This window comes from Bombus pyrosoma, linkage group LG6 (genome assembly GCF_014825855.1).
Source record: "Bombus pyrosoma isolate SC7728 linkage group LG6, ASM1482585v1, whole genome shotgun sequence".
NCBI classification, from domain to species: Eukaryota; Metazoa; Arthropoda; class Insecta; order Hymenoptera; family Apidae; genus Bombus; species Bombus pyrosoma.
This window is the reverse complement of record NC_057775.1, coordinates 9996162-10018856: the sequence shown is the minus strand read 5'-3', so window position 1 is coordinate 10018856 and position 22695 is coordinate 9996162. Positions and strand designations below refer to the sequence as shown.

The 22695-nt window shown below is 37.2% G+C and overlaps 4 protein-coding genes across 9 annotated transcripts in view; 1 reads left to right on the top strand and 3 right to left on the bottom strand.

The window, feature by feature from the left end:
- Window positions 1-1722: 1722 nt before the first annotated feature.
- On the bottom strand, window positions 1723-4331 carry LOC122568253 (omega-amidase NIT2). 2 transcript variants are annotated; one of them, XM_043727800.1, is made up of 6 exons: window positions 4243-4331; window positions 4027-4173; window positions 3279-3463; window positions 2714-2882; window positions 2206-2439; window positions 1723-2045 (listed from the first exon to the last, which is right to left on the bottom strand). In XM_043727800.1, the coding sequence occupies exons 1-6, from the start codon at window positions 4286-4288 to the stop codon at window positions 1954-1956; spliced, it is 873 nt and encodes a 290-aa protein (XP_043583735.1). In that variant the 5' UTR covers window positions 4289-4331; the 3' UTR covers window positions 1723-1953. The 2 variants fall into 2 exon arrangements, with proteins under 2 accessions (XP_043583735.1, XP_043583736.1); XM_043727801.1 differs by lacking the exon at window positions 4027-4173 and having other exon boundaries at window positions 4243-4317.
- Window positions 4332-4465: 134 nt separating this feature from the next.
- On the bottom strand, window positions 4466-6722 carry LOC122568252 (G-patch domain and KOW motifs-containing protein). The gene is made up of 5 exons (XM_043727799.1): window positions 6336-6722; window positions 5869-6226; window positions 5686-5789; window positions 5264-5571; window positions 4466-5043 (listed from the first exon to the last, which is right to left on the bottom strand). The coding sequence occupies exons 1-5, from the start codon at window positions 6473-6475 to the stop codon at window positions 4559-4561; spliced, it is 1395 nt and encodes a 464-aa protein (XP_043583734.1). The 5' UTR covers window positions 6476-6722; the 3' UTR covers window positions 4466-4558.
- A 182-nt stretch (window positions 6723-6904) lies between these two features.
- Window positions 6905-12739, top strand: LOC122568277. Of its 5 annotated transcripts, none has more exons than XM_043727845.1 (4): window positions 6905-7166; window positions 7322-8227; window positions 8282-8434; window positions 10727-12739. In XM_043727845.1, exon 4 carries the CDS (start codon window positions 10737-10739, stop codon window positions 12225-12227), a length of 1491 nt encoding a protein of 496 aa, XP_043583780.1. In that variant the 5' UTR covers window positions 6905-7166; window positions 7322-8227; window positions 8282-8434; window positions 10727-10736; the 3' UTR covers window positions 12228-12739. The 5 variants fall into 5 exon arrangements, with proteins under 5 accessions (XP_043583780.1, XP_043583779.1, XP_043583778.1 ...); XM_043727844.1 differs by lacking the exon at window positions 8282-8434 and having other exon boundaries at window positions 7322-7705; window positions 7984-8227; window positions 10727-12738; XM_043727843.1 differs by lacking the exon at window positions 8282-8434 and having other exon boundaries at window positions 7322-7705; window positions 7867-8227; window positions 10727-12738.
- A 47-nt stretch (window positions 12740-12786) lies between these two features.
- The window catches only part of LOC122568276 (protein MLP1-like), a 64764-nt gene continuing 54855 nt past the window's right edge, over window positions 12787-22695 (bottom strand). Inside the window, exons 3-13 of the mRNA XM_043727841.1 lie at window positions 18823-18901; window positions 15799-16025; window positions 15274-15323; window positions 14757-14861; window positions 14473-14668; window positions 14045-14382; window positions 13765-13933; window positions 13580-13654; window positions 13363-13512; window positions 13010-13174; window positions 12787-12941 (exon numbers count right to left, since the gene is read on the bottom strand). Coding sequence (XP_043583776.1) covers window positions 12834-12941; window positions 13010-13174; window positions 13363-13512; window positions 13580-13654; window positions 13765-13933; window positions 14045-14382; window positions 14473-14668; window positions 14757-14861; window positions 15274-15323; window positions 15799-16025; window positions 18823-18901 — 1662 coding nt within the window. The 3' untranslated portion in view covers window positions 12787-12833. The remainder of the gene's footprint in view (window positions 12942-13009; window positions 13175-13362; window positions 13513-13579; window positions 13655-13764; window positions 13934-14044; window positions 14383-14472; window positions 14669-14756; window positions 14862-15273; window positions 15324-15798; window positions 16026-18822; window positions 18902-22695) is intronic.

Below are 22695 nucleotides of genomic sequence, written 5' to 3'. Positions count from 1 at the left end.
CAGATTCACAGAACACACAACTTCACTCAGCAAATATCGATTACAGACAGTCAACACTAACAATACCTTTATCAACAATTTACGTGCTGGCCCACTGGAAGTTTTAGCTATATATGTTCCGCTTTTCTCCAGGAACATTTTAAGATATTAATGTTATAGAATCTCGATGTCATAGACGATGTTGAAACTTGTTAATTAATATAATATTCAAGATTCGTAAGAGTCTTGTATAATCGCTGTCCTCGCACAAATTCTATATTCTTAGATTCTTTTATGTCAAATGGATTTGCCGTTAATAATTTAAGATTCTCTGCTCGTTGTACAGGGTACATATAGTAATTATTCACCACAATCGTAACGTTTAAGTCAAATTCGAGCTTAATGTCCCATGTGAATTACGCCACGACAATAGTCTGAAATTCTATTTATCGTCTGTTTATACTCGGAGCATCCGCTGTAAATCAAAGAAAAATCTTCTAATGTGTTTCAGAATATGTTTTCATGGAATTTTAAAAATTTATTAAATCTATAAATAACACGTATAAAACCTTTTAATTTATAATTAATATAAAATAGGAGAGCACGAAATTTTCTATTTTATGGACATATTAAATCTTTGTACAAAATTCCATATCATTAGTATCACTTTAATTATTCTAAAGGATTTAACCCCATAAAGCCGTGACCCTTGGAAGAATCGATGTTTACGCGTTACAAATTGGCGTTGTACGAAGGTCCCGGTATGAACATCACTAACGTCGATGTTAGGGGCACAGGCACATGTTCTGGGTTCATTATATATTTATAAAGGGTTGCAGATTCAGCGGATGGTCCGGGTAAATTTAAATTGTAAATAGACGCATTCAAGTATAAGCCTGGATAAGAGCGGGTATGGTACGAGAGTCTGTCGTGGAAAGGGGAACAGGTCGCTTTTATTTGTAAAGTTTGAATTTCCTGAATTGATATTGAAGATGTTGAAGCTGCAAGTATGTATTTCATTTTAATCCATTCGAGATCGAGATTTAATTGTAAGACAATCCCTAGGTGTCGGTACGATCTGAATGTTTGACTAGAATAATTTTGTGTTTTTCCCTCTCTTTTCATACTTTAATTTTAAATCGATGGTAATCTTAAATTTTATGCCTCATATTTTTAAAATATAAAATTATATACTATGTTATACCATAATGCATTATGTACAGTTATATATATATATATATAATAATTCTATTTTGAAAATATGTGAAATATAGAAATTAACATGATATATACATTACTACATAAATTATTTGTAAAATATGTATATTATATCCTTGCTTACTGACTGATATAAATTTCTTTCGGTCTCGAATACGTTAAAAGCGTGGGCAAAGAAGTTGAAACTACTTATTGTAATTATAAGATATCCTAAAAAGCAAACAGGTACAAGAAAGAAGAAAAGCTCTCATTATATTAGCGATACTGTCACGTTTTTGCCCTCTTTAAGCCTTCCATCATGACAGGCGATCTATAGGTATTAATCGACCAATTTCTCTAAGCTAGTAACTTCGAATTAATGTTTACATGTTACAAAAGAGATACGTGTTAATCTATCTAAATGTTAAATATTTAAATGTTAACGTAAATATTTTGTGTGTGATTTATGATGTATGATAATGTATGAGTAATTATTATGGATTATAATAATTTATTTGATCGATATTAAAGATATTTAAAAGGATATAGTCTTCACGTGTCCTTTATTATATCCCTGATCAAGCACATTCCTATATTATTGCAATATCCAATTACATATTGGTACACAAGATACACAGATTATTATTTATAACGTTTTGGTTTTTTTAATTGAGTCATTCATTTAGTACAAATGATAAGTAATTAGTAATAATTCATAAAAAGAGGGTATTGTGGTAGAAATATTATAAAAAAAACATTTTCTGTTTCAGTGTAGAATTACTCCTTCTTCCAGACAGTATCGTACAAATCTGTACGTCTCTGAGAAAATGTAGGTATTTGAGCCCTTACTTCCTCAACAACTTTCAGATCTGAAAGAAGAAAGAAACATACGAAGTAATAAGCAATACTTTCTAGTATTACTTATAAATTCGACAAATACAGAGGGAGATGGCTAAATCGATAAATTAACGAGACTAAAAATTAACTACATCATGGATCTCTCGCTTTTAATTTTAAGCTGGAAATTACCGATATCGGTGACCACCATATTCTCTTGAGTTTCCAAATCGTAAAGGATCTTTCCCCAGGGATTGGTCAACTGTGTATGTCCCCATGCGACGTAACTTGCTGAAGGAACACGAGCCGGTGATATACAGGCGACGTATAATTGATTGTCGTTCGCTCTGGAACGCTGAAGTAATGACCAGTGCAGTGGTCCAGTGGTCATATTGAATGCCGCTGGATACATCAGCATTTGGCAACCTAATCCAGAGAAATGGGAAATATGAAGCCACTGAATACCAGTTAACTTCGAAGTTGCACGATCCACGTTCCATAATTTATGAATATGCGAGAACAATCCTCTTGTCGTGCTTCTAATTCTTTTATTTATTTCATTTTCAGCAAATATACTGGTTTTTTTAATTAAGCTCCTTTTTATACAAAGTTACAGATTATATTAATTTTATATAGAATATATTTAAGAAAGATATTTAATTTTCTGCTAGTTAAGTATTGTTGGATTAAGTTAATGTACCTTTGTTCCGATAAATGCGTGCCATTTCCTCGAACCTAATATCATAGCAAATGCCAATACCTATTTTGCAGCCCTTCACATCAAACATAGTTAGAGAGTTACCAGGATTGAGTGAATCACTCTCTCGGAAAGTAATCTTATTAGGAATGTCGATATCGAATAGATGTACCTAATAACATAAAAATATAGTGGCTAATTCTGTTGCTGCAACTTTTGTAATTTAATATCAAAGTTACCAACTTCTAAACTTTAACTATTTTTTATTTAATAACTGACAGCGTTTTTATCATTTTCTTTTATTTAAAAATCTTATCATTTAATAATATTTGAGAAGGAATATTCTTTAAGAAAAAGTAAGTTTTTCGTATGTGAAAAATTTATATTACACATTACGACAAAAATGTATGTTTCTCGTATCATAACGTATTTTATAAACCGTAAATTAATAGAATTGGTTATTGTACACGTATGTACATATGTATATTCCTAAATTATTCCTAGATAGAGTTACTTTCTTCACCCCAATATTTTCAATTTCAAAGCCACAAAGGGATATATTACTTACCTTCCGGTGTTTTGCTATCAAAGCTCCATCGGGACCCCAAATAGTACAGGTATTGTACAATTTATCGCCCTCTATTTCAGGTATCGTACCACCAACTACATAAATGCTGTTTTCTTTAGCTGCCTTCGATAAAGCAACGCTCGTTTCACCATCAGGAATACTCTCGGCGTATTTTGGAAAATATTCTGCATTGCAATATTTTAATTAATGAAAAATAACTGTCCTTTGTTTCAATCATAAATTAAATTGAAATTTTTGTCAATTTTTTATTTTTTAAATTATTAAAATAACTAAGTTTTATATTTCGACTTACTTAAATATGTAATTACTTAGATAATAGTATATATAATAAATTGTTCCTACAGGTTCAAGGTAAAAAATGAATATTTAGAAATATTTAATTACGATCATGCTATTTGTGTTAGTATCAGTGACTTGTTACTCAACGACTTTGCTAGTACTTTTTGAAACATACAGTTAGTTTTTAATTAACGCTTATACTACAGGCGGAATTATAAATACAAAATAATTGATAATATTAATTTATAAGTATCTAATTATTAGTATCTTAAAAAATATATTTATACAAAAATCACGATAATCATAAAAATAGGAAAATCCTATATTCTCGATTCAATTTACAATCTTTATGGAAGTATAACCGATAAGGTAATTTGTCTACTTTTACTTTTTTCTATATTGTTGTTACACACATAATAAATTATTGGAAAAAGAAACAAATTATTACGTATTCCATATGGTGAATTAAAGCATTCAGGAAGAGCGATAATATCGGCATTGTGCTCTTTCGCGCTTGAAATGTAGGAAACTGCCCGCTCTATATTTTTGCTTTTTACTTCATTTACTTCAAGTTGTACCAACGCCAAGCGAAATGCTAAAATGTTGGAGAAGTTAAATACATTCGGTTATATATTTCCCATACTTTTTATCTGTAAATACTTACTCGACATCGTGCGCACTACTTGTTTAGCGATGTTCGTAAGTATCATAATGTTCTTTGAGGTTATGTACGGTACTACTCAATATCAATATTACGTAAGCAATACGCGGGGATTTTTAATAATTCTTGATAAAGTTTAGGACATTAATTTTGATGTAATTGTAAACATTATTACATATTATAATTAAATGTAATTTCCAGTTAAGGGTAAGAAAAGAAATATACATTTGTAAAAATACATTTTATTATAAAATGTGTATAAATAAAATTGTACAATTTATCTTGAAAGTAAAATGACCGAATATGTTCCTGGAAAATATTACTGCCTACTAAACGATCGAGATCTTGATCTTTCTCGTCTTTTGTGTTTCTTTCTGTCTGCATAATCTCTGGATTTCTTATCTCTAACTTTTTCTCTTTCTTTGTCTTTCTTTTTATGTTTTTTACTTGATCTTTCAGATGAGCAATCGTGTTTCTTATGTTTCTTTGACTTCTTCAATCTTTTTGATTTATAAGAATCGCTACTGTTAGAATTACTTCTTTCTCTCCGTCTCTTCTTTTCAGAATCACTATCACTGTCGTCATTAGATTCGGAGCGCCTTTTTCGTTTTTCTGATTTTTTATCCCCAATTTTACCATACTTGTTCTTATTGTGCATCGTACTTCTGATTTTCTTTCTTTTATTACTACTTTTGTCACCATATTCACTGTCATCGGGTTCAGGGGACATTGATCTTTTTCTATCTGTCTTTTGCTCGAGTCCCTTGGATTCCTTGTTCTTATATTCCTCATACTTTTTTGTATCTGAAATTAACCCCATAAAATACTAAAAGCTAAAACCTCTACATTTATCATATTTCATATAAAAATAGAAGGGACCTTTAAAAAATTGCATGCAACAACACACTTACAGGTATTCTTAAATTAGTTTTTCTATATGTCTGTTATGTCTTTATATGTATATGTCAATTCAAATTTATTTTCTTAAAAGTCCCTTAATGAAAAACTAACTCTTCATACTAACTTAGAACTTTTGAGTTCTTTGAATATTCTGATTTAGTCACTGGCTGTACCATAAATTCATTTACAGATATTATATCTCCACCAAGAGCTAGTTTTATTATGAGCCTTCCTGCATCATCATCGAATCCTTCTATTTGACCATAATTATTGCTTTGTTTTCCAGCTATAATTTTCACAAATGTTCCTTTCTCGATTTTAAGTTCTTCCTCTTCTTTTTTGGAATCCGTATTTTTTTTCTGCAATGCTACTTTGTCTGCTCCAAGACCCATACCTTTTGGTCGTAATTCTGGTATGACAGCTGCTACTAATCTGTAATAGTTAGAATAAAAAATTGTGAAATAAAAAATGATGGTCTCTGTTTACTTTCCAATAAGTGGTATATTAAACACATATAATTAATTTAATCTAGAGTAAAATTCATACTTTTCATTTCTACCAATTCCCTTTCCTGGTTGCCATCCCATTCCCCGTAACATTGCTACACCAAAAGCATCAATAGGAATTTTTTCATAATCTTCTAACGTAGACTGAAAAATACAAAACAGTATTTATAATATGCAAATGTAATACATCTGTGTATTGCACATCTATACGCTGATAACGTACCTGTTCTTTGCCTCTTAATGATTCATCTTCTACTAAAGGTAAAGTTAAATCGTTTGTTTTAGTTTCATGTTCATTCTTTGACTTAAGTTCCTCAATGATTTCTTTAGCTGCTTGCTCTTCTAAAGTAACAACTTTATTTTCACTATCTTCAACTGGCTCTTTCTTTATTGATATTACCGGCGATGATTTTCCATTACATAGCTTTGATTTTGCCACGTTAACACTAGTGTCTTCTACCTTTTCCTTATCTGTCTTCGGAAGGAAAATGTCTGCATCTATTTTATTAACAATTCTATCGTGCCAGGTTTTTGAACCTAGCAATGGAATAATTAGAGGTTCATCTTTTTTTTCTTCCTCACTGAAATAAAAGATTGTTTTCAAACATATGTATTCCCCTATTGGTGATTTTTATAGGTTAGGTTGAGGTTATGTGTTTCTTGATTATAAATTTTACTTTTTGAACTCACCCTATTACTTTAATACCTTTTTCATCAAGACATTCAATGTAATCAACTTTCTTTTCTTCTTGTGGAATAGCATTTTTTAACACAGGTTTCTTAATAGATTTCGCAAAACCGAAGGAAATCTTCTTTCCTTCTTCTGCCATTTGTTTGTTATTTTAACACTGACTTACAGATCGATATACATATATATATATATATATATATATATATTAGACATAAAGATTGATGTCACTTGAAACTATGTACATGAATCTAATATCTTACTACACTTTATTAATCTACTCACAATTATTTGCACATTACTAAAATTTTATTCCGACAATATATCAAGCGTCTGAATAAGCGACATTAAAGTAAACATATATCAGAGAGGAAATGACGCCTAGAAGGAAACAAGAACTGACGCCTATGGTTCTCTATGTTCCCGAGCTAGTGCTGCACCATGCGGCCAAGTGCCGAAAGTGGCTAGGATATTCCAGAGAGAAAATGAGAGTACTGCCTCTTATGATTCTCTTTGTTACCGGAATAGTGCTGCACCATGCAGCCAAATGCCGAAGGTGGTACATGCTAGTATATACCTGTCTATACGTTTGAATCGGAAAATCGATATTATGTGTTCATGTGAAAGTTCACATTTTACAGCCTAGGAGCTGTATTTTGATAGGTTTAAGCTTCTAATGGAGAATTTTAAACGTATAGAGTATACTATGAAGTAGAGTGTGGATTATTTTGTATTCATAGAAAATTTAAATGTATAGAAATGTACACAATGCTCATGATATGCAAAAATATACAAAATATTCAAAGTAAACCAATCATCAAAAACTTTAGAAGGTGAAACAAATTTCTTTAATAATACCTAGAGTAATTTTTATTTGTTAACAATCTACATTCTACTATGCTTTTGATTTTACCCTAGTTTATGCACCATAGCGCATGACAGCGCTATTATGTCCTTTACAATTTATTCAAGATCATTCTATTTTCAGATCAGACTCTCTATTCCGCTTTTTTTTTGCATCCTGCAAATTACCGTATAGAGATGTAAAACGAAAACTATAGCTCGTTAAAATTTGACGTACTTTTGTTTTCATGAAAATATTTCATGAAAATAACATATGTTGAATTGAATAAACTAAACTATTGATAATCACACTGAAGGATATATATAGCTTAGATTTCACAGATTATTTCAATATTGAAGTACTTCTTATGTACTAACGAAGAAGATAAAACATACTAATACAAGTATAGCTCAACTGAGCGATTATGATAATGTTAATGCGCATCTCCGAGCGTGCAGAGGATAAATGAGCAGATAAGTTGCTCCCATCACTTTCTCCTTTGTTTCATGCAACTGTAACTCTTAGAATGTAATGTATAAATGTATATAACTATCCTTAACCGCATTGACGAAATGATGATAGACATAATTACTTGTTTGTCAGTTGAAGATCTTTTCTTTCCTCTTACTACATATTTATGTACTTTTAACTTGTCTTTTTAGCAATACTATCGCTCGTTTGTTCTACAGTTTTCAGAATTCTACCTTTTAGGCGTTCTACACACGATCGGAGCGTGAATGTGCCCATAGCCTGCCTGTTCCTATAAGCTACGTTAAACGATCATCTTCGATTGTGTTGGCTTGTAGATCGTAGAGGAAGCCATTTACCTATCTTTCGGAACAAGAACTACAGTTAAAAACAGCAACCAATTGAGAACGGTAGTTAAGTCCGCGAGTAGAGGGGTGAGCGTGTTTTAGCGGCGACAACAGCACACGGTATGCAGATACGAAGCCGGGGTAAACCGGGAAGCCGTAGTTCACGGACCGTAGTAAGCGTGGTAACTCTGAACAGTCAACGACATTCGAAAGCCGGCCACGCTCTGGAATTCAGGTAAATTTACCTCTTTTTTGTCTTAAATTTTCATTGAAATTTCTCTGCTTATAGATTATTATACGGTTAGAAATTGCATATTTTTGAAGATATCGAGGAGTGGTACTTTTAAGCAATTTTGATTTCCATCACTCATAAATTGAACCGAGGGAATTTCATCAATTTACTTACCGGCCATTAAAAAGTTTTAATGAAATGGGACAAATGGTAATTAGTTGCGGAAATAAGGATAGTTGTGCCAGAGTTACAGTGTGTCCGTTTAATTTCAATTAATTGTACAGCCTGAACGTGGAGATTTTGTTCCTATGTAAATGATGAGATATACGATACGAATGGACTGGTTTCTCGATAGTTAACATCTAAATGGTTAAAATAGGGAATGCTTTAACAAAATTAATTCAAACGTTTGATCAAAAACCCATAATTTACCTTTCTTAGAAATAGTCTTATGCTCTTACATATCTTTTATACATTTTTCTTATATATATAAATCTAAAATTTATCAAATATGTGACAATTTCTACTACAATCAAACATCTTATTTACCCCACGTAATGAAGCTAAGTTTAATTAACTTTCCTCAGTATCCTACATCACTAGTCACGCTCTCGATCCCGCTAGTTAAGCAATAAATCATCAAAAGTCGAGTTACAATTACGTTCTTATCCTACTTCAGAACTCCTCACCTATCCGTTATCCAATTTCCTCCTCGAAATCCCATCGTGAAACCGACAATTAACTACTGTTCACTGTCATACGTACAGTTGACGGAATCGAGATAATGAGACAGCGGAGTTAAATGTTAAAAAGTTTGCATATTTTATAATTTGAATGGCGTAAGGGAAAATAAGACGTTTGATTCGCCCGAGATCGTTTCATCCTGTATGACACCAACATTTCATAAAATATTATGTAACACAATTTGGAAAACAGGTTTGAGAATCATAGTGGTGTAAGTTAGGTAATTGCCAGTTTTCGTAAAGTAATCTTCTCTGTTTATTACCGAAACGTAGTTACAAATTAAGATAGGTCCGCGAGGCTAACTGTAAAAGAGCGAGCGTAACTGTGCGGAGTCGATGTTAACGGAGAAGATCTTCCTGCCGAAGATTTGTTCCGCTATGTCTAGACGTTCTATCCTTTGTTTCCTCGTTGCATTTTTTTACCTTCATTTTATCGCCATGAACAGTGTTGCTCGTCGTGCTCTTAACCGTGCAACAGTCGGACAAAAACCCGTCCTGCCTCGTATATAGCGTTCCGTTCGACACGGTCCACAAACTTACGGACAGATTTTTCGCGATTAAAAGAACAAGATAAGACAATTTCACGGTGATCTCATTGTTGTATATGTATACGGAAGTCTCATGGTTGTCGAAGTTTGTGCAGTAATTCTTCTTTCTCTTTCTCTTTTAATTATCGTTTTTTGCAGAAGAATGATCGTGGCGTAGAACATGATTGATGTTGATGGTGCAGTAATGGGCGGTGATGCTTGAAACGTATACAATACACATGAGTTGTATCAAGCATATACATCAGGATGTTTTTTCAACTTTGAGTCGGTTTTACGTGTTGTTATGTTATTGTAACGATTAAATTACCATAAATATAGCAGTTTTCCCCAATGGATCCACGCGTCGAGAGAAGCTAAATCATGTAAAACATACATTTCCGTATAATGTTAAACAAATAAAAGCCTAAGAAGAGTGGACATTTTTTATTACGATGATATATGTATATTGAAAATTAGCGATCGTTGCAACGTTATTAAACATCGTTGCAATGAAAAATTTTGGCGGTTGATACGTATCGTTGGCAGATTATTCACAAGTTTCGAATCGTTTGACAGTACTGGTGCGTTGAACTTTCTGTGGTTGCGCGCGTACGCGTGTCGAGTCGAATTCTAGTTCGATTTCGCGGGAGGATGCTATGGTAAATGTAGTCGAGTGAACAATCGCGCTACCGGATCTACGCGTAGTCCGGAACTCGGCGCATAATGCTGCGGAAACGGCTGGGAAATTATATTTGTTATGGGGAATCGACGACGCGGTCGGGGACACGATTTCATCTGAGCGGACAGATTTACCGGACGGAACGGTCATTAAACGTCTGCCATGGTGCTTTCATGGTTTCACTAGGGTTTTGGTGAAATCTTAGGTTGACATTCACGGTTCATTTAGATTGATAATTCACGATGTCATCTATTCCCTTTTTTTCTCTTTTAAGCCTCCTTTTTCTATGCTTGGCCAGTTCCAGCAAATGTATTTAAAGCTATTACAAGTCATTCAGAAGTTACGCGTTTCATAAATTAAAATACATAGAAGAATGGGAATCACATTCTCTTTTTTATCATTTATCTTCTATCATTAGAACACAATTATTTATCTTATCTTCCTATTGATCATCGAGTTTGTCACTTGTATGTCTCATTTTCCTCGTGTTCGGCATTTCAATATCAGGGAACGAATTTGTATCTTCTACATGAAATCATCTCTTTAATTTCAGATAGACGAATATGCGGCTGCTTCTGCTCCAAATATCTCCGCTACTGTGCCTGTTGACGGAAATCGGCGCGGCGGGGATCGGCAAAGCATGGCAGATCCTGCCATACGCGACCGATTCCTGGAATCACCCATCGTGGCCGCGACTCGACTCTTCCGCATTCGAAGTTCGCAGCGTGAGCGGGGTCGGTCATCTCAATCCCTTCGAAACCGCTCAAAGTAACCTAAAAACCGACCAATCGAAATTTATCGAACCCAACACTGTTGCAATATCCAAGCCGCACTCTGTGTTCAATCAGAAATACCTCGATCGATTCGAACCCACGTTCGAAGAGCTCTACGACCGATACGAAAGTCGCGGCGAAACGAATAATGCAGAGCACCGGGACAAGATATTTAAAACTGGCCTAGCGATGACTGTCCTCCGTCCAGAAGAAGACAAAGATTCGACAAAGGCTACTGCGAATGAAGCAACGGAGACCGTATCGAGGATTCGCCGCGATACAGAGAACGAGACGAGGCTGGAACAAATATCGAGCACTAAGAACGTCCGAGAAGTACGTCTAAGCTCCGCAGAAAATTGGTCCACTCAACCATTGTCTATAGAGTTTCCTCATAGAACTAGCTTAGACCAGACGATGCACCAAACGGCAGACGGCGAAGAATTAGCAAACGCAAGAGGTTACCACGTTCCGAGAGCCGATTTTGTGACCAGCCAGCACAGGAGGAGTTACGAACAACGAGAAGCACGAGATATGCCAGTTACAAGAGGATACGACGACTACGACGTCCCATGGTACAGAAGCGCTATCAGGGATCGAGACTACGATCCTTTATTCTATCGCCGTGGGTACAGTTACTATTACCCGGATCGTTACAGGATGGAAAGAGACTACTACATGCGTGTTCCCAACGATTATTCTTATTACTATGATCGGTACAGGGACGAGGACTTGGATCTATATGGCCGTAGCAGACCCACGCCCAAACCTAAAAGGATCATCTACTATGCCACCTTGCCGGAAATAGTGAGAAAACCTGTGGATCTGAGAAATTATCCTAGAGCCTATGACGGAACTAGAACGCCAGTTTCTAGGGATGGAAGCTACAAACGTATTCCAGGGAACGTTGACCCTAGTAGATATCGATATAGAAACCTTTACGATGGTTATGATAACTACTCGAAGAGGTCGAGCTTCCTGGAGAGGCCTTATCCTTATGCCGAAGACGAGGGTCGTCGCAAAGCGACGCTGGAAACTTTTCGAAACAACGATCCGTATGATCAGAATAACGAGAGGAAATTAGCTAATCAGATTTCGATGAGAAACGAGGGCAAATTGCCTTGGCCAGTGCAGATCGCGACAGAAGTGAGCGTAAAGGACGACGAGAGAATCCCAGGAAGGAAGATCTTTGGGGAGACTAACGGATACGAGAGATTCCAGAGCGCACAGTTGCAGAAGGCACCGGACGCGACTGGATCGAGCGAGCTGCAGAGCGACAATTGATCGCCGAATGAATTCTCTTTTACATAGTTTAGTAGCGGATTTTTGAAAAGGATTTTGGACACCGTTCGCTTTGACGCATCACTGTCTTTCTCTATTGAATCTTGATAGGCAATTTAAATAGGTCTGAATATTCTAAGCAAGCATCGATACTGGATGCTGGTTTAGTCGAGGTTAGACACGGGACAGATCTTTCAAAGTAATTGTATGATCATGCGTATTGTGATTTACGGATTCTCCGTTACTTTTCATACTTATTTATCGTTATTCATACGATCATCGCTCGTGGTGTTTGCTTTAATACGTACAATTAGCATTTTCAATACAGAATTCTTTCAGAAAGATTTATGTATTGGTTCTTCATCGTCGCGTGTAAGTTTTAAAAGATTAAATTCATGATGAGCTAGACCTAAAAGGCCAAAGTAGGTATCACGAGGGTTGGTGATGGTTTCCAGTTGATTTTTATACTACGAATTTTCAGAAAGGGCGAGCTGTATTTATTTGAAAATTATATCGAAAGTAATATTGCATTGTACATTTTGTTTATTAATATACAGCGAAACGATTTTGAAAAGAACACGTGGAACCCCAAATTTCTCTGATCCTTTGTTACGTCTTTGTTTTCTTCGTTACCTTTCTCAATAGAAACTTTGATAGATCTTTAGAGAATTGATTTGTCGCAATTATACGATTTAATTCGACCATCCACAGGTTGATCTATAACGATTCATCTTTGTTTAACATCATCTAACGGTCCAAACTATTAATTTTTAGCAATAGATTACCGAATTTTTAGTCTTTCCATTAATAAAGCCAGACAATTCATCCGGTGTCATATTCAATATATTACAGATAGTTTCTTGAGTTTCTCTTTCGCTTGTCTCATTTTCGTTCGAAAACTTTTGCGTTTCACGATCTCCTTGGAGTTCGTAGAGTTTTCTCAAAAATTCCTAATTTCAAGCAACATCTTATCAAGAGTTTCATAATTTAAAAACTAATAATAATATCTCATTTTATAATTAATCAATTACATCAATAATATAATTGATTAATTAATTTATGGGAAAACCTATTCGTACGAAATTTCGGAAATTGAAAAATTAATATCGAAAGTATGTGTAACTAAATTATATCGTACCTTGATGGCGTTTAAGTATTCGATATTCTGAGCTTTAATAACCAGCAACTTCATTTTCGTGGACTTAATAGTCTCCTCGTATTTAGCTTTAACAACTTCAATCTCCTGTTGCACTGTCTCACCACATTTTTTCGCACATTGCGTTTCCATCTGACCAATCAGACGCAACTTTTATTTACGCAAAAATTACCAAACTATGTAATACGAATCTTGTTACCTTTCCCTTTATGTCCGCCTTCGATTTTTCATTGTCTGACAGTAATTTATCCTTTTCATTATTTAAGACGGAAATCTAATAAGACAACTTAATTAGCTTCATTAAAGTATTCTAAACAATATTGCACATATTATGCACAAGCTTATCAAAGTGTTTTCTTCAGCATTTCTTTCAGAAATATATACCTTTGCTTTTAATTGTGAGTTACTGTTTCGAACATTGCTGACTTCGTTTTCCAAGCTGTTCATTTTAGATACCAATTGATTCTTCTCTTTAGTCAACTCTGTCAGCTGACTTTTGTAACTGTTCAGTAAAAATCCCTTGTTGGCGTTCGCCGACTCCAATCGTACTAATCTAAATTATTTTATTAGTTTACTAAAAACGAAGATAACGCGATTACTAATAAAATTTGTAGCCAATTCGAAATACCAACAACTTCTTTTTCATTAAGCAAATTTCAAATACTTGTTTTTAAGGTGAGTAATGGTCGCCGAATCCTCTTCCACTTTTTTCTTCAGATTTACCAGCTCTCTGTTCTTACACGCGTCTCGAGAATTCCCCCTATGGTGTTCCTTCCCCGTGGTGTGCTGCAACCAGTCCCGCGTGTCATCTATCTTCCTCTTTAAGGAAAGATTTTCGCTTATTAGATTGTTCAAATTCGTTTCGGTTGCCTCCATTTCTTGCTTCAGCTGGTCGAAGCATTCGCTGATCGACTCGTGCTCCTCGCATTTACTTTTTAGCTTCCTCCGAGTCACGGCTAATTCCCGTTTCAATTTGTTCATTCTCGCCACTGTCGTGTGCAGCTGACAAAAGCAAAGCGCGTGACACGAGTTCGAATTCGATATCGCTGTCTTCGTTCTCTAAAATACTCTGTTACTCTAATATCGATATACCTTTTTACGTAATCTACTCGCAATCCTCTCGTGACAATTTAACTTTCTACGAGATTTAATTTGGTAATTACTACTTCTTCTCTGATCTACTGTACGGGGACCAAAATTTTCCAAAACAGAGGTACAAATACGTACGATGTTTTCTTGCAACATCTCGTTCTCTTTACGTGCTTCTGCTTTCGCGTTTTCTAACAATCTGTGTTGGATAAGAAGTCGATGTAAGCAACACGCTTTTTAATTACGTTATCGTTTATACAAGCAGAATGTTCCCTATGTAACTTTACTTCTTGTACTTTTCTTTCGCGATTGGTTTCGCCTTCAAAGCCATTTCCAGATCTTCTTTCGTTCGAGTCAGCTTCGCTTCCAGCTCCGATATGATCGTCTCGTACCTAATGGACAAATTTCAGATTAACAAAATTTAGCGAGACACGGAAATCGATATTGGTATCTCCTTTCTCATTGGGATTTCAAAGATACTCGAAAATTAAGAGGTTAAATATTTAAACATTAGAGATCTTCCACTCTTTCACTTTTGTCGTGTAAATACGTTTGTTACACCCTGTATAAGTAGATACGAGTTTGGAGAAAAATTTCATTAATCCACGGCTACGATTAATTTTGGCATATTTTCGCGCGATCGAATTTCCCTTGAATTTCCGGCCGGCTGGAAAAATCGTACTTTTTCGACAAAAAAAAAAAAAAAAAAAAAAAAAAAAAAAAAAAAAAAAAAAAAAAAAAAAAAATAAAAAAAAAAGAAAATGAAGGAAACAGACCGCTTTTATATATTCTCTATAAACTCACTCGGCCTCCTTGTTCGACGATATTTTCCCCTTTGTCCGCTGCTCGATGCGCTGATTCGATTCGACGTGGATATTTCGTTCCGTCAAAAAAGGAAAATTTACATTAGGTACGCCGGCTGATATTGTGGAAAAGTCGTTGTTTGTTTTCCGTCGAAATTTGAATTGAATGGTCGAGTGTATTTTATGAAAACTCTTATACATCGGAGATGATTTTTTCTCTGTTCTTTTTCTTTTTTGTTCAACTTGCTAGCCGTGCAAGACGAATACCGTGCTACGTGCGTGTATTTAAAAATGGTGAGCATTTCACATACTTAACAAACGAGTACAAATTGAAAACAGGAATCTTATTTGAGTGGATGTATAAACGAACAGTCTCCGAGAAGCAATCTATATAACAAAAATTGGTATAAATTTTGAATGTTTAAATTCTTCAAATTCAATAACACACGATTGGAAGTTCCGACGGATCGTTCGAATTTTTGTTGGAGAATTTTGCAATATTTTAATATACATACTCTTTGCATACCTCAGTCCCTCTGGCGAGGGCTTCCTCGATCAGGCATTGGGGAGCAGGATCCTCGTCGATACACCGAAATGCCGACAGTTTTTTTTCTTTGAAATGAACGCACGACGGAGCGAAATGATTCGCGTCAGTCAATAGTTTATTATCGTAGTGATTTTTCTCGTCCAATTGGGTAGCTTCGATGGGAGTTTGTGTACAAATTGTCTTTGTTTCTGCGTCGAATCTTTTATCTAGAAGACGTATAAAATGCAATACACAATGTACAAATAGTAGTAATAAGGTATTATCGGAGGAGCGTTCGAGTTCTGTGCGCTACTGCCATCTGGTGATGTTTCCCGATACTATCTACAGCAATGAAATCTGCTATACCGATAAATTCGCACAACTCGAAAAAGATGCATATTAGTCGAAAATATTATTGCATTTTCACGTACAATATTTAAATCGGAAAAAACGGGACAAAGTATTCATAAAAATATTGCCGTAAAAAGCGATATCAAAGATATCTTACTATTGAAATTCTAGAATATTAAAGCACTATCGTTTGTACTTAAAATATCAGAGTAAGGTAACAAATAATTCCGATTATACAATGTAATCTCATAACTATACAAACACCTGATCGAGAACTCGTTCGTATTCGGCCAGCGAAAATTCCATTTCTCCATTCGTCGAAGGTAATAGGAAATTAGAACCGAAGCGTGTCCGTAAAGGGAAGCTTACGAGATAGCTTACAATCTTTAGAGTCGAATTACTTAAACAAAGGCGTTTCCAGTGGAGATTACTGTTATTGGAGGCGACTCGCCGTTCTCGATCGTAGCGAAACGGCCAGTCGACAATGTATAAAGATACAGTTCGAACGGACGTGAAATTTTTACAAAAGTGGGGCTTTCGTATGGGTAATACGACCGGACACGACTATCGGCGAGACAAAACGAACATCCCCTCCATTCCAATCTGCCTGGTCGGACCGTATTATCGGATATTATCGGGCCATATGGAATTTGGGGCCGAAAATAGTCCCGTGCAGGAAATTGCTAACGACTTAAACGTTGGGGCGGTGCGCAAAGACCGTAAGTCCCATGGGCCCAGTTGTGATGGATGGTCCTTGGCCAGTCTGTAATTTGAAGGCGTTATATGTGCACCCTGACGCCGTATACTTTTGCAACAATCTTCCATATGTCCCCGACTGTCCCCTTTAGCTGGTCCGTGGTATTACAATCGATCACTGCTCGTCATTCGTCGACGCGAACGAGCTCCAACGGAATTTCTCTTAATTCGATCAGTGAGAAATATCGTCGGATCCTAAACTCTCTAGAAATACATAATTAAACGTAATTTCGCACTTTGATTTGCACAAGATTTGAAATATATGGACACACATAAATATATATGTATATGTGTATATTCTTTTTTATTTTTATTTTGCGAAAAATTAGGAATTTACCTGAATTTCGTTTGCAATAAGATTCTACCCTGCAGTCAATTCTCTCGATATCGAAATCATCGTTTTTCTTCTAATTTTACATACGTAAGGCTAAACGTCGAAAGGAAGAGTAAAGTAACAAAAAGAAATTGAAAAGTCGATATTACATTCACAAGATTAAAGCACGGGAAATTGTAACAGCATGGTCAACGTTCAATAAACTAGTACTAATTAGACGGAAAGGGCTTACACGCGTAGCTTGCACGCGCTAATGAAATTTGTTTGTCAATTAAATGGCGATGCCGGTGAATTTTCCCTATACTTTGCCCCTTGGCCGGCACGCTAATTAATTTCCACGCTCGAGTTCACTTTATTTATGCGCGACAGGCTTCAAAATTGCAGTACGGCCGCTGCTTGTATATTTACGCGGGCAGGTAGACTGCGCAGACCGCAGCGTGCAAAAATAGCTCGCGCGAATTGGAACCGGCGTTTCGCTGACCGAAACACCCGCGTACACTCTGTAAATTGATCCCAGACTGAATTGATAGCCGGAATATTCGGGGCTTTCTTTATTTGAAAACAAGGGAAAAAATAAAAAAAAAAAAAGATGATAAAAATGCGAACAAAATACCTTTCCCGTTGTGTAGCGATCTGGTTTACGCTGTTCTCGCTGTTTCGACGTTGCATGAATATGCATGTAAGGTTAACTCGTTATTTTCCTTTTTTTTCACCAGCTTCGCGTAGACAGGCTGCGTAGTGCCCTAAGGTTAAGTCAATAATCATTTAATTGTTTAGAATAGCGATGGCGCGTGAAAAATTCTAACATACAGACGTATAGGTTATGTTCGATGATTATCGAATTCGAGGAGTACAATCCTGAATTACAATTTATATAAATTTGGTATCGTCGGTGTAACTGGGCGAGGAACAATCCTCCACATTTTGGCGTATTAACTGGCAATAATTGCGTGCAATCCAAAGAAAAAAAGAATTGATAACCTACCTACTACGAATAGTACGCAACCTGGCGAAGTAACATCAACGCTTCATAAAATTCTAAACACTCTTACGCTCCAATTCGAAAAATCCTGACAGCCTCCCGGCACAACAAAACTACCGTAACGTAAAATACTCTTCCATCGACCGGAGCCATTTCTAATAAACTATGTATTTCGTTACGAAATCTCATTTCGTTACGGTGTAGACGTAGAGAAGCTCTCCTTCCCCCTCCACTTACCATGCGACCTAGTACCATGAAATTATTGTAGATAATATGTGTATAGTTAGTCCGCGATTAGTCTGTCCAACGGATTATATTCCTCCCCTTTTCATTCCCGTGGTGCCCCGGGGGCAGCAGCGCTGTGATAAATGACCGAATCCTTTAGTGTTTTTTACCCGCGGACCGCTTAGCTGATTCGTTCCCCTCCCTCCCCCCTTCCCCTCACCCCGTCCCGGCGTCGCCCGTGCACACGACCCGTCCTTACCCCCTCATCGCCTGTCCCGGAACCTGCGCCGACTGGACGAAGGTCGCCGCTACAATTTCGTCGTAAATCACTGCAAATCGTTGATGTAAAACGGCACGGGTAATTAGATACACTAACCTGCGACGGGGCGCGTTTCTTGCGCGTCAGCGACCGACGAACAGCCATTCTGCTTCTGGTTCGCGTTCCTCACGATCTTCTGCAACAGACAACGAATAACGCGTGCTTTTATTCCGCGTTCGGTGTCTTAGATAGCCGTTTCTATGTTTCCTTAACGATACTTCTTTTCCAGCGGGAATATCAGAAAATCGCTTGAAATTCTCGCCATTTCTGTACATTTTTATGGTGAGATTCCCAGTAGCTGTTTGAAATAATCAAGGTATGAAATATCGGTATTTAACGTTAAGTATTAGGTTGTTTGAGAAGCTTCTTTCGTTTTATAAGGAAGTAACAGATGAACAACATTTTTTGTTTTATGTAATTTTATTGAATTATGTACGATGCATTTTGTTCTGATAGAACGACGTTCCATTGAATAATATAAAACAAAAAATGTTTCCTTAAGCAAGAAAAGAAGCTTTTCGGACAACCTGGTATTAAATATGAACGGCAATCTCTGGTTGCGATGCAACGTCGTTAACACGTATCTCTAGCAGAACGGAGACTCGGATACGCTCGCACAGGCAGCAAAGAAAATCTCCGACGTGGACCACGACGGCTATGGTTAATTTGCTGAGGTTGATCGTTGTTTATTGTGGAATCCTTTTAACCAAGACAATGGGGTAAGAAGTCTCATCGGGAGAAGCAGTTGAATCACCGATGAAAAAAGAAAAAAAGAAGGGAGGACGAAGAGATTTCGTCATTAACGCGACCAAACCCCTAACGACGGGCCTTGTACTTCGTCCAGCCGGGAATCTGCCCTCGGGATCGTTGGAGTTTTAATGCCGCGATGACTCCCTCTGGAATCGATGGCACCGCTGTGTGCCAGTACACACAGGCTTGGCTCTTGCCTCTTAAACTTCTCCCCGAGAACGTTCATATTTTCATTTGGTGTCATTAACGGATTACGCGTTGTATGTTTTTTTTCCTTTTTTCTTTTCGCCAGGGCGTAAAAGGGAAATTGAGTTAAAGTGCGCCTTAACGGGGATGCTTTATTAATCGTAAAAAGAAATGAACGACTTTTTGTGCCGGGAGGAGGTTGTGAAATGGTCTTCGGGTTAGGTGAGAATCGAGTGGTTTCGAGATATTAAAATTTGATGCGTTTTACCGATGGCAAGAGCGGTTTTAAGCAATGGCAAAGTGTGTCAGAATTTTCTAACAAATGGCCAGTATATATAAGTTTCTGAAATATTTGATACCGATGAAATCGTCGTTCGGCACATACGTTTTTCTAGAACAAACGCTACGCTCCCTTCGGTAGAAAGAAACACGAATGCACGCGATTCCGATTGCAATGAATTGTCAAGCGAACGTTCGAACGTCGACGAACGTCTGAACTATACAGCGACAAGAAAATTCCATCGGCTCGAATGGTAATAACCTCTTGAGCAAACTAGTTCAACGCGGTAGCACAGACGCCTGATTCCGATCAATTAACCATATCCGTATAAAATCGAGGCAGGAATTACTTTAATCGCAGGTGGCATTACGCGATCCTAGAGGGAAGAGGCGCGCAATTGAATTAGATGATGCGCAATCCGTCAGAGATGCAATGAAATCACTTACAAGCGGCGTAAATGTCGCCGTTAAATTACGTTTAATGCCGTGGCGGACACATCACGAAGTGAAGCCAGCCTAGCCGTAATCGATGAATAAGCGAGCTCGGTGGATTCCGTGGAAAACCGGCAAATGTGATTTTAATGTCAAGCGACTCGCGAGAGCCCCGTATTTTCCACGGGCGTGTCTCTAACGACCCGGCTCGATGGCCCCCGGCTACTTTTACCATTTTGTTACGTTACGTTAGGTTATGCTACGTTCGCTTGTGGTACATCGACGCTACGCTGCGCATCTATTATGAACGTCATGCGGACTGCGGGCCACTTCGAGTGGGAATTGTGAAAGTTGCGTGTATTTGAGAGATTTAAAGTGGTTTTAGGCAGTTTCGGAGAAATGGACTGCGATGGAAATGTTCAGCTAAAGGGGATGCGCGTGATGTATGTAGGTATTCTAATAGCTAGTTTGCGAAGTTACTATTAACTAAGGCACGTCGTGATTCTAGAAAGGTATGTATGTAATTGCAAAGTAATTGTATTTTCCGATGTCTGGCAGCATCGCTCACATTCAACGTTATTCTTTTGTTTCTATTGCAGTTCCATGTTGGATAGGACCGTAATCGCTCCTCCAGTTTTAGAATTTTTCTAAGTCCGTTGCTAAGACAAATCGTTTTTCATAGGATATCCGCCGACATCGAATATCCGAACAACTCGTTTCGGTGGTGGTTGGTGGTTAATTTCGTCCAAAATACAGCGTAGGTGATTTTTTCAAGCGGTGATTTGGCCATCAGCGCGACGATCGCGAGTATGGACCTTGTGGGTCGTGGAGAGCAGGCGGCACAGAGAGAGGAAAACAGCAAGCGCGCGTATCGGTTCCCTCGTTTCATCGAGTTCTCCAATAAGAGTACACCTATAATTTGTAATGTGGCTCGGGTACCGGCCTAATGGAAAAATGCGTTCCGGCCAATTTTACGCGCAGCCGTCAGGCCAGGTTGTTGGCCGGGGCAGCGGGACGAGAAGAAAAAGAACAGGAGAAATTATACGCGGCAGGGGGGGGGGAGAGGGAAGCGAAGGAAACGCGCGACTGTGCGAAAATTGGCCGTGTGGGCCACGAAACGAGTCTGAGATTTAACCCCTCAATGGGTTATCGGTGACCACGTGTAGCTTCTTAAGTTAGAGGATGCGAGTGCACGATGTGAAACTGACCAGATTTTTGTGCCAGACTATGGTATTATGCTAATGCATTCTTACGCTAGTACAATGCTATAGCAAATTTGCAGTTTATAACTTTATAAAGCTACGTATATACACGTACAGATATGTACGTATATATTTCAGAAATATCTAAATTTACCATTAATAAGTCCCGACATTCGGTGTCACCGTTAAAAATATCTATTATACGCTCAAAATTGCTACGAGTATATTTTACAAATATACGTTTACAGTGAATATATCGTATCTTCTGTATACATTTTCAGATTGATTCGAAACAACAATGTAATCACCACTGTCGTGCTAATTACAACGCTAAGGAAATTTCAAAATATTTCATATAACACGTACCAGATATACGTGAAAGCTTGCTATGGCGAGTGTTGAAATACTCTGGCGAGCCACTGTACGTTATATGAAATAAAAAAACAAGAGTTTCGTCCCCGTTTCCAACGCGAATATCCCTTCGTACGAATAAATGTTATTCAATATCCCGCGCGTTCCGCCGACAGATTTTCATTTACGGATCGCGAATCCCGTGTATGGGGATTTAAAACCAAACGCGGGTATCGCTGTATCAGCGTCGGCGGCCGCTCGAAACGTGTTCCACGGTGTTCATTTCAATTCTCCTCTAATTGAACGCTGTTCAATATTGACGAGTTAAATAATTGTCTTTGGAAAACTGAGCCCGAATAACCGTTAATCATCCCTCTCGTCGACCCGTCGCGTTGCGCACGCGATCCCATAATATGTAATTCGCGTCCTACCGCGAGAAGCGAGGATGAAGGATGAAAAAAAAAAAAAAACGAAAAACCTCAGCTCGTGTACTTGGCGTCAGAGACGCACCGCCGGGAATTGTAAATGGGAAAAATTAAATATTGCACTGGTACATGTGAAACGTCGTTTCTCTGAATTTTGAATTTCGCGCGTCACTACTTGTACATTATACATTCGTACTATTCTATATTACGAATTATAGTAAACGTATAGTAGATTATAGTAAACGTATGCGTCGACCAGCAAGAACGGTAGATGTTTTTATACTTAATCGGAATTTGTAAAATCT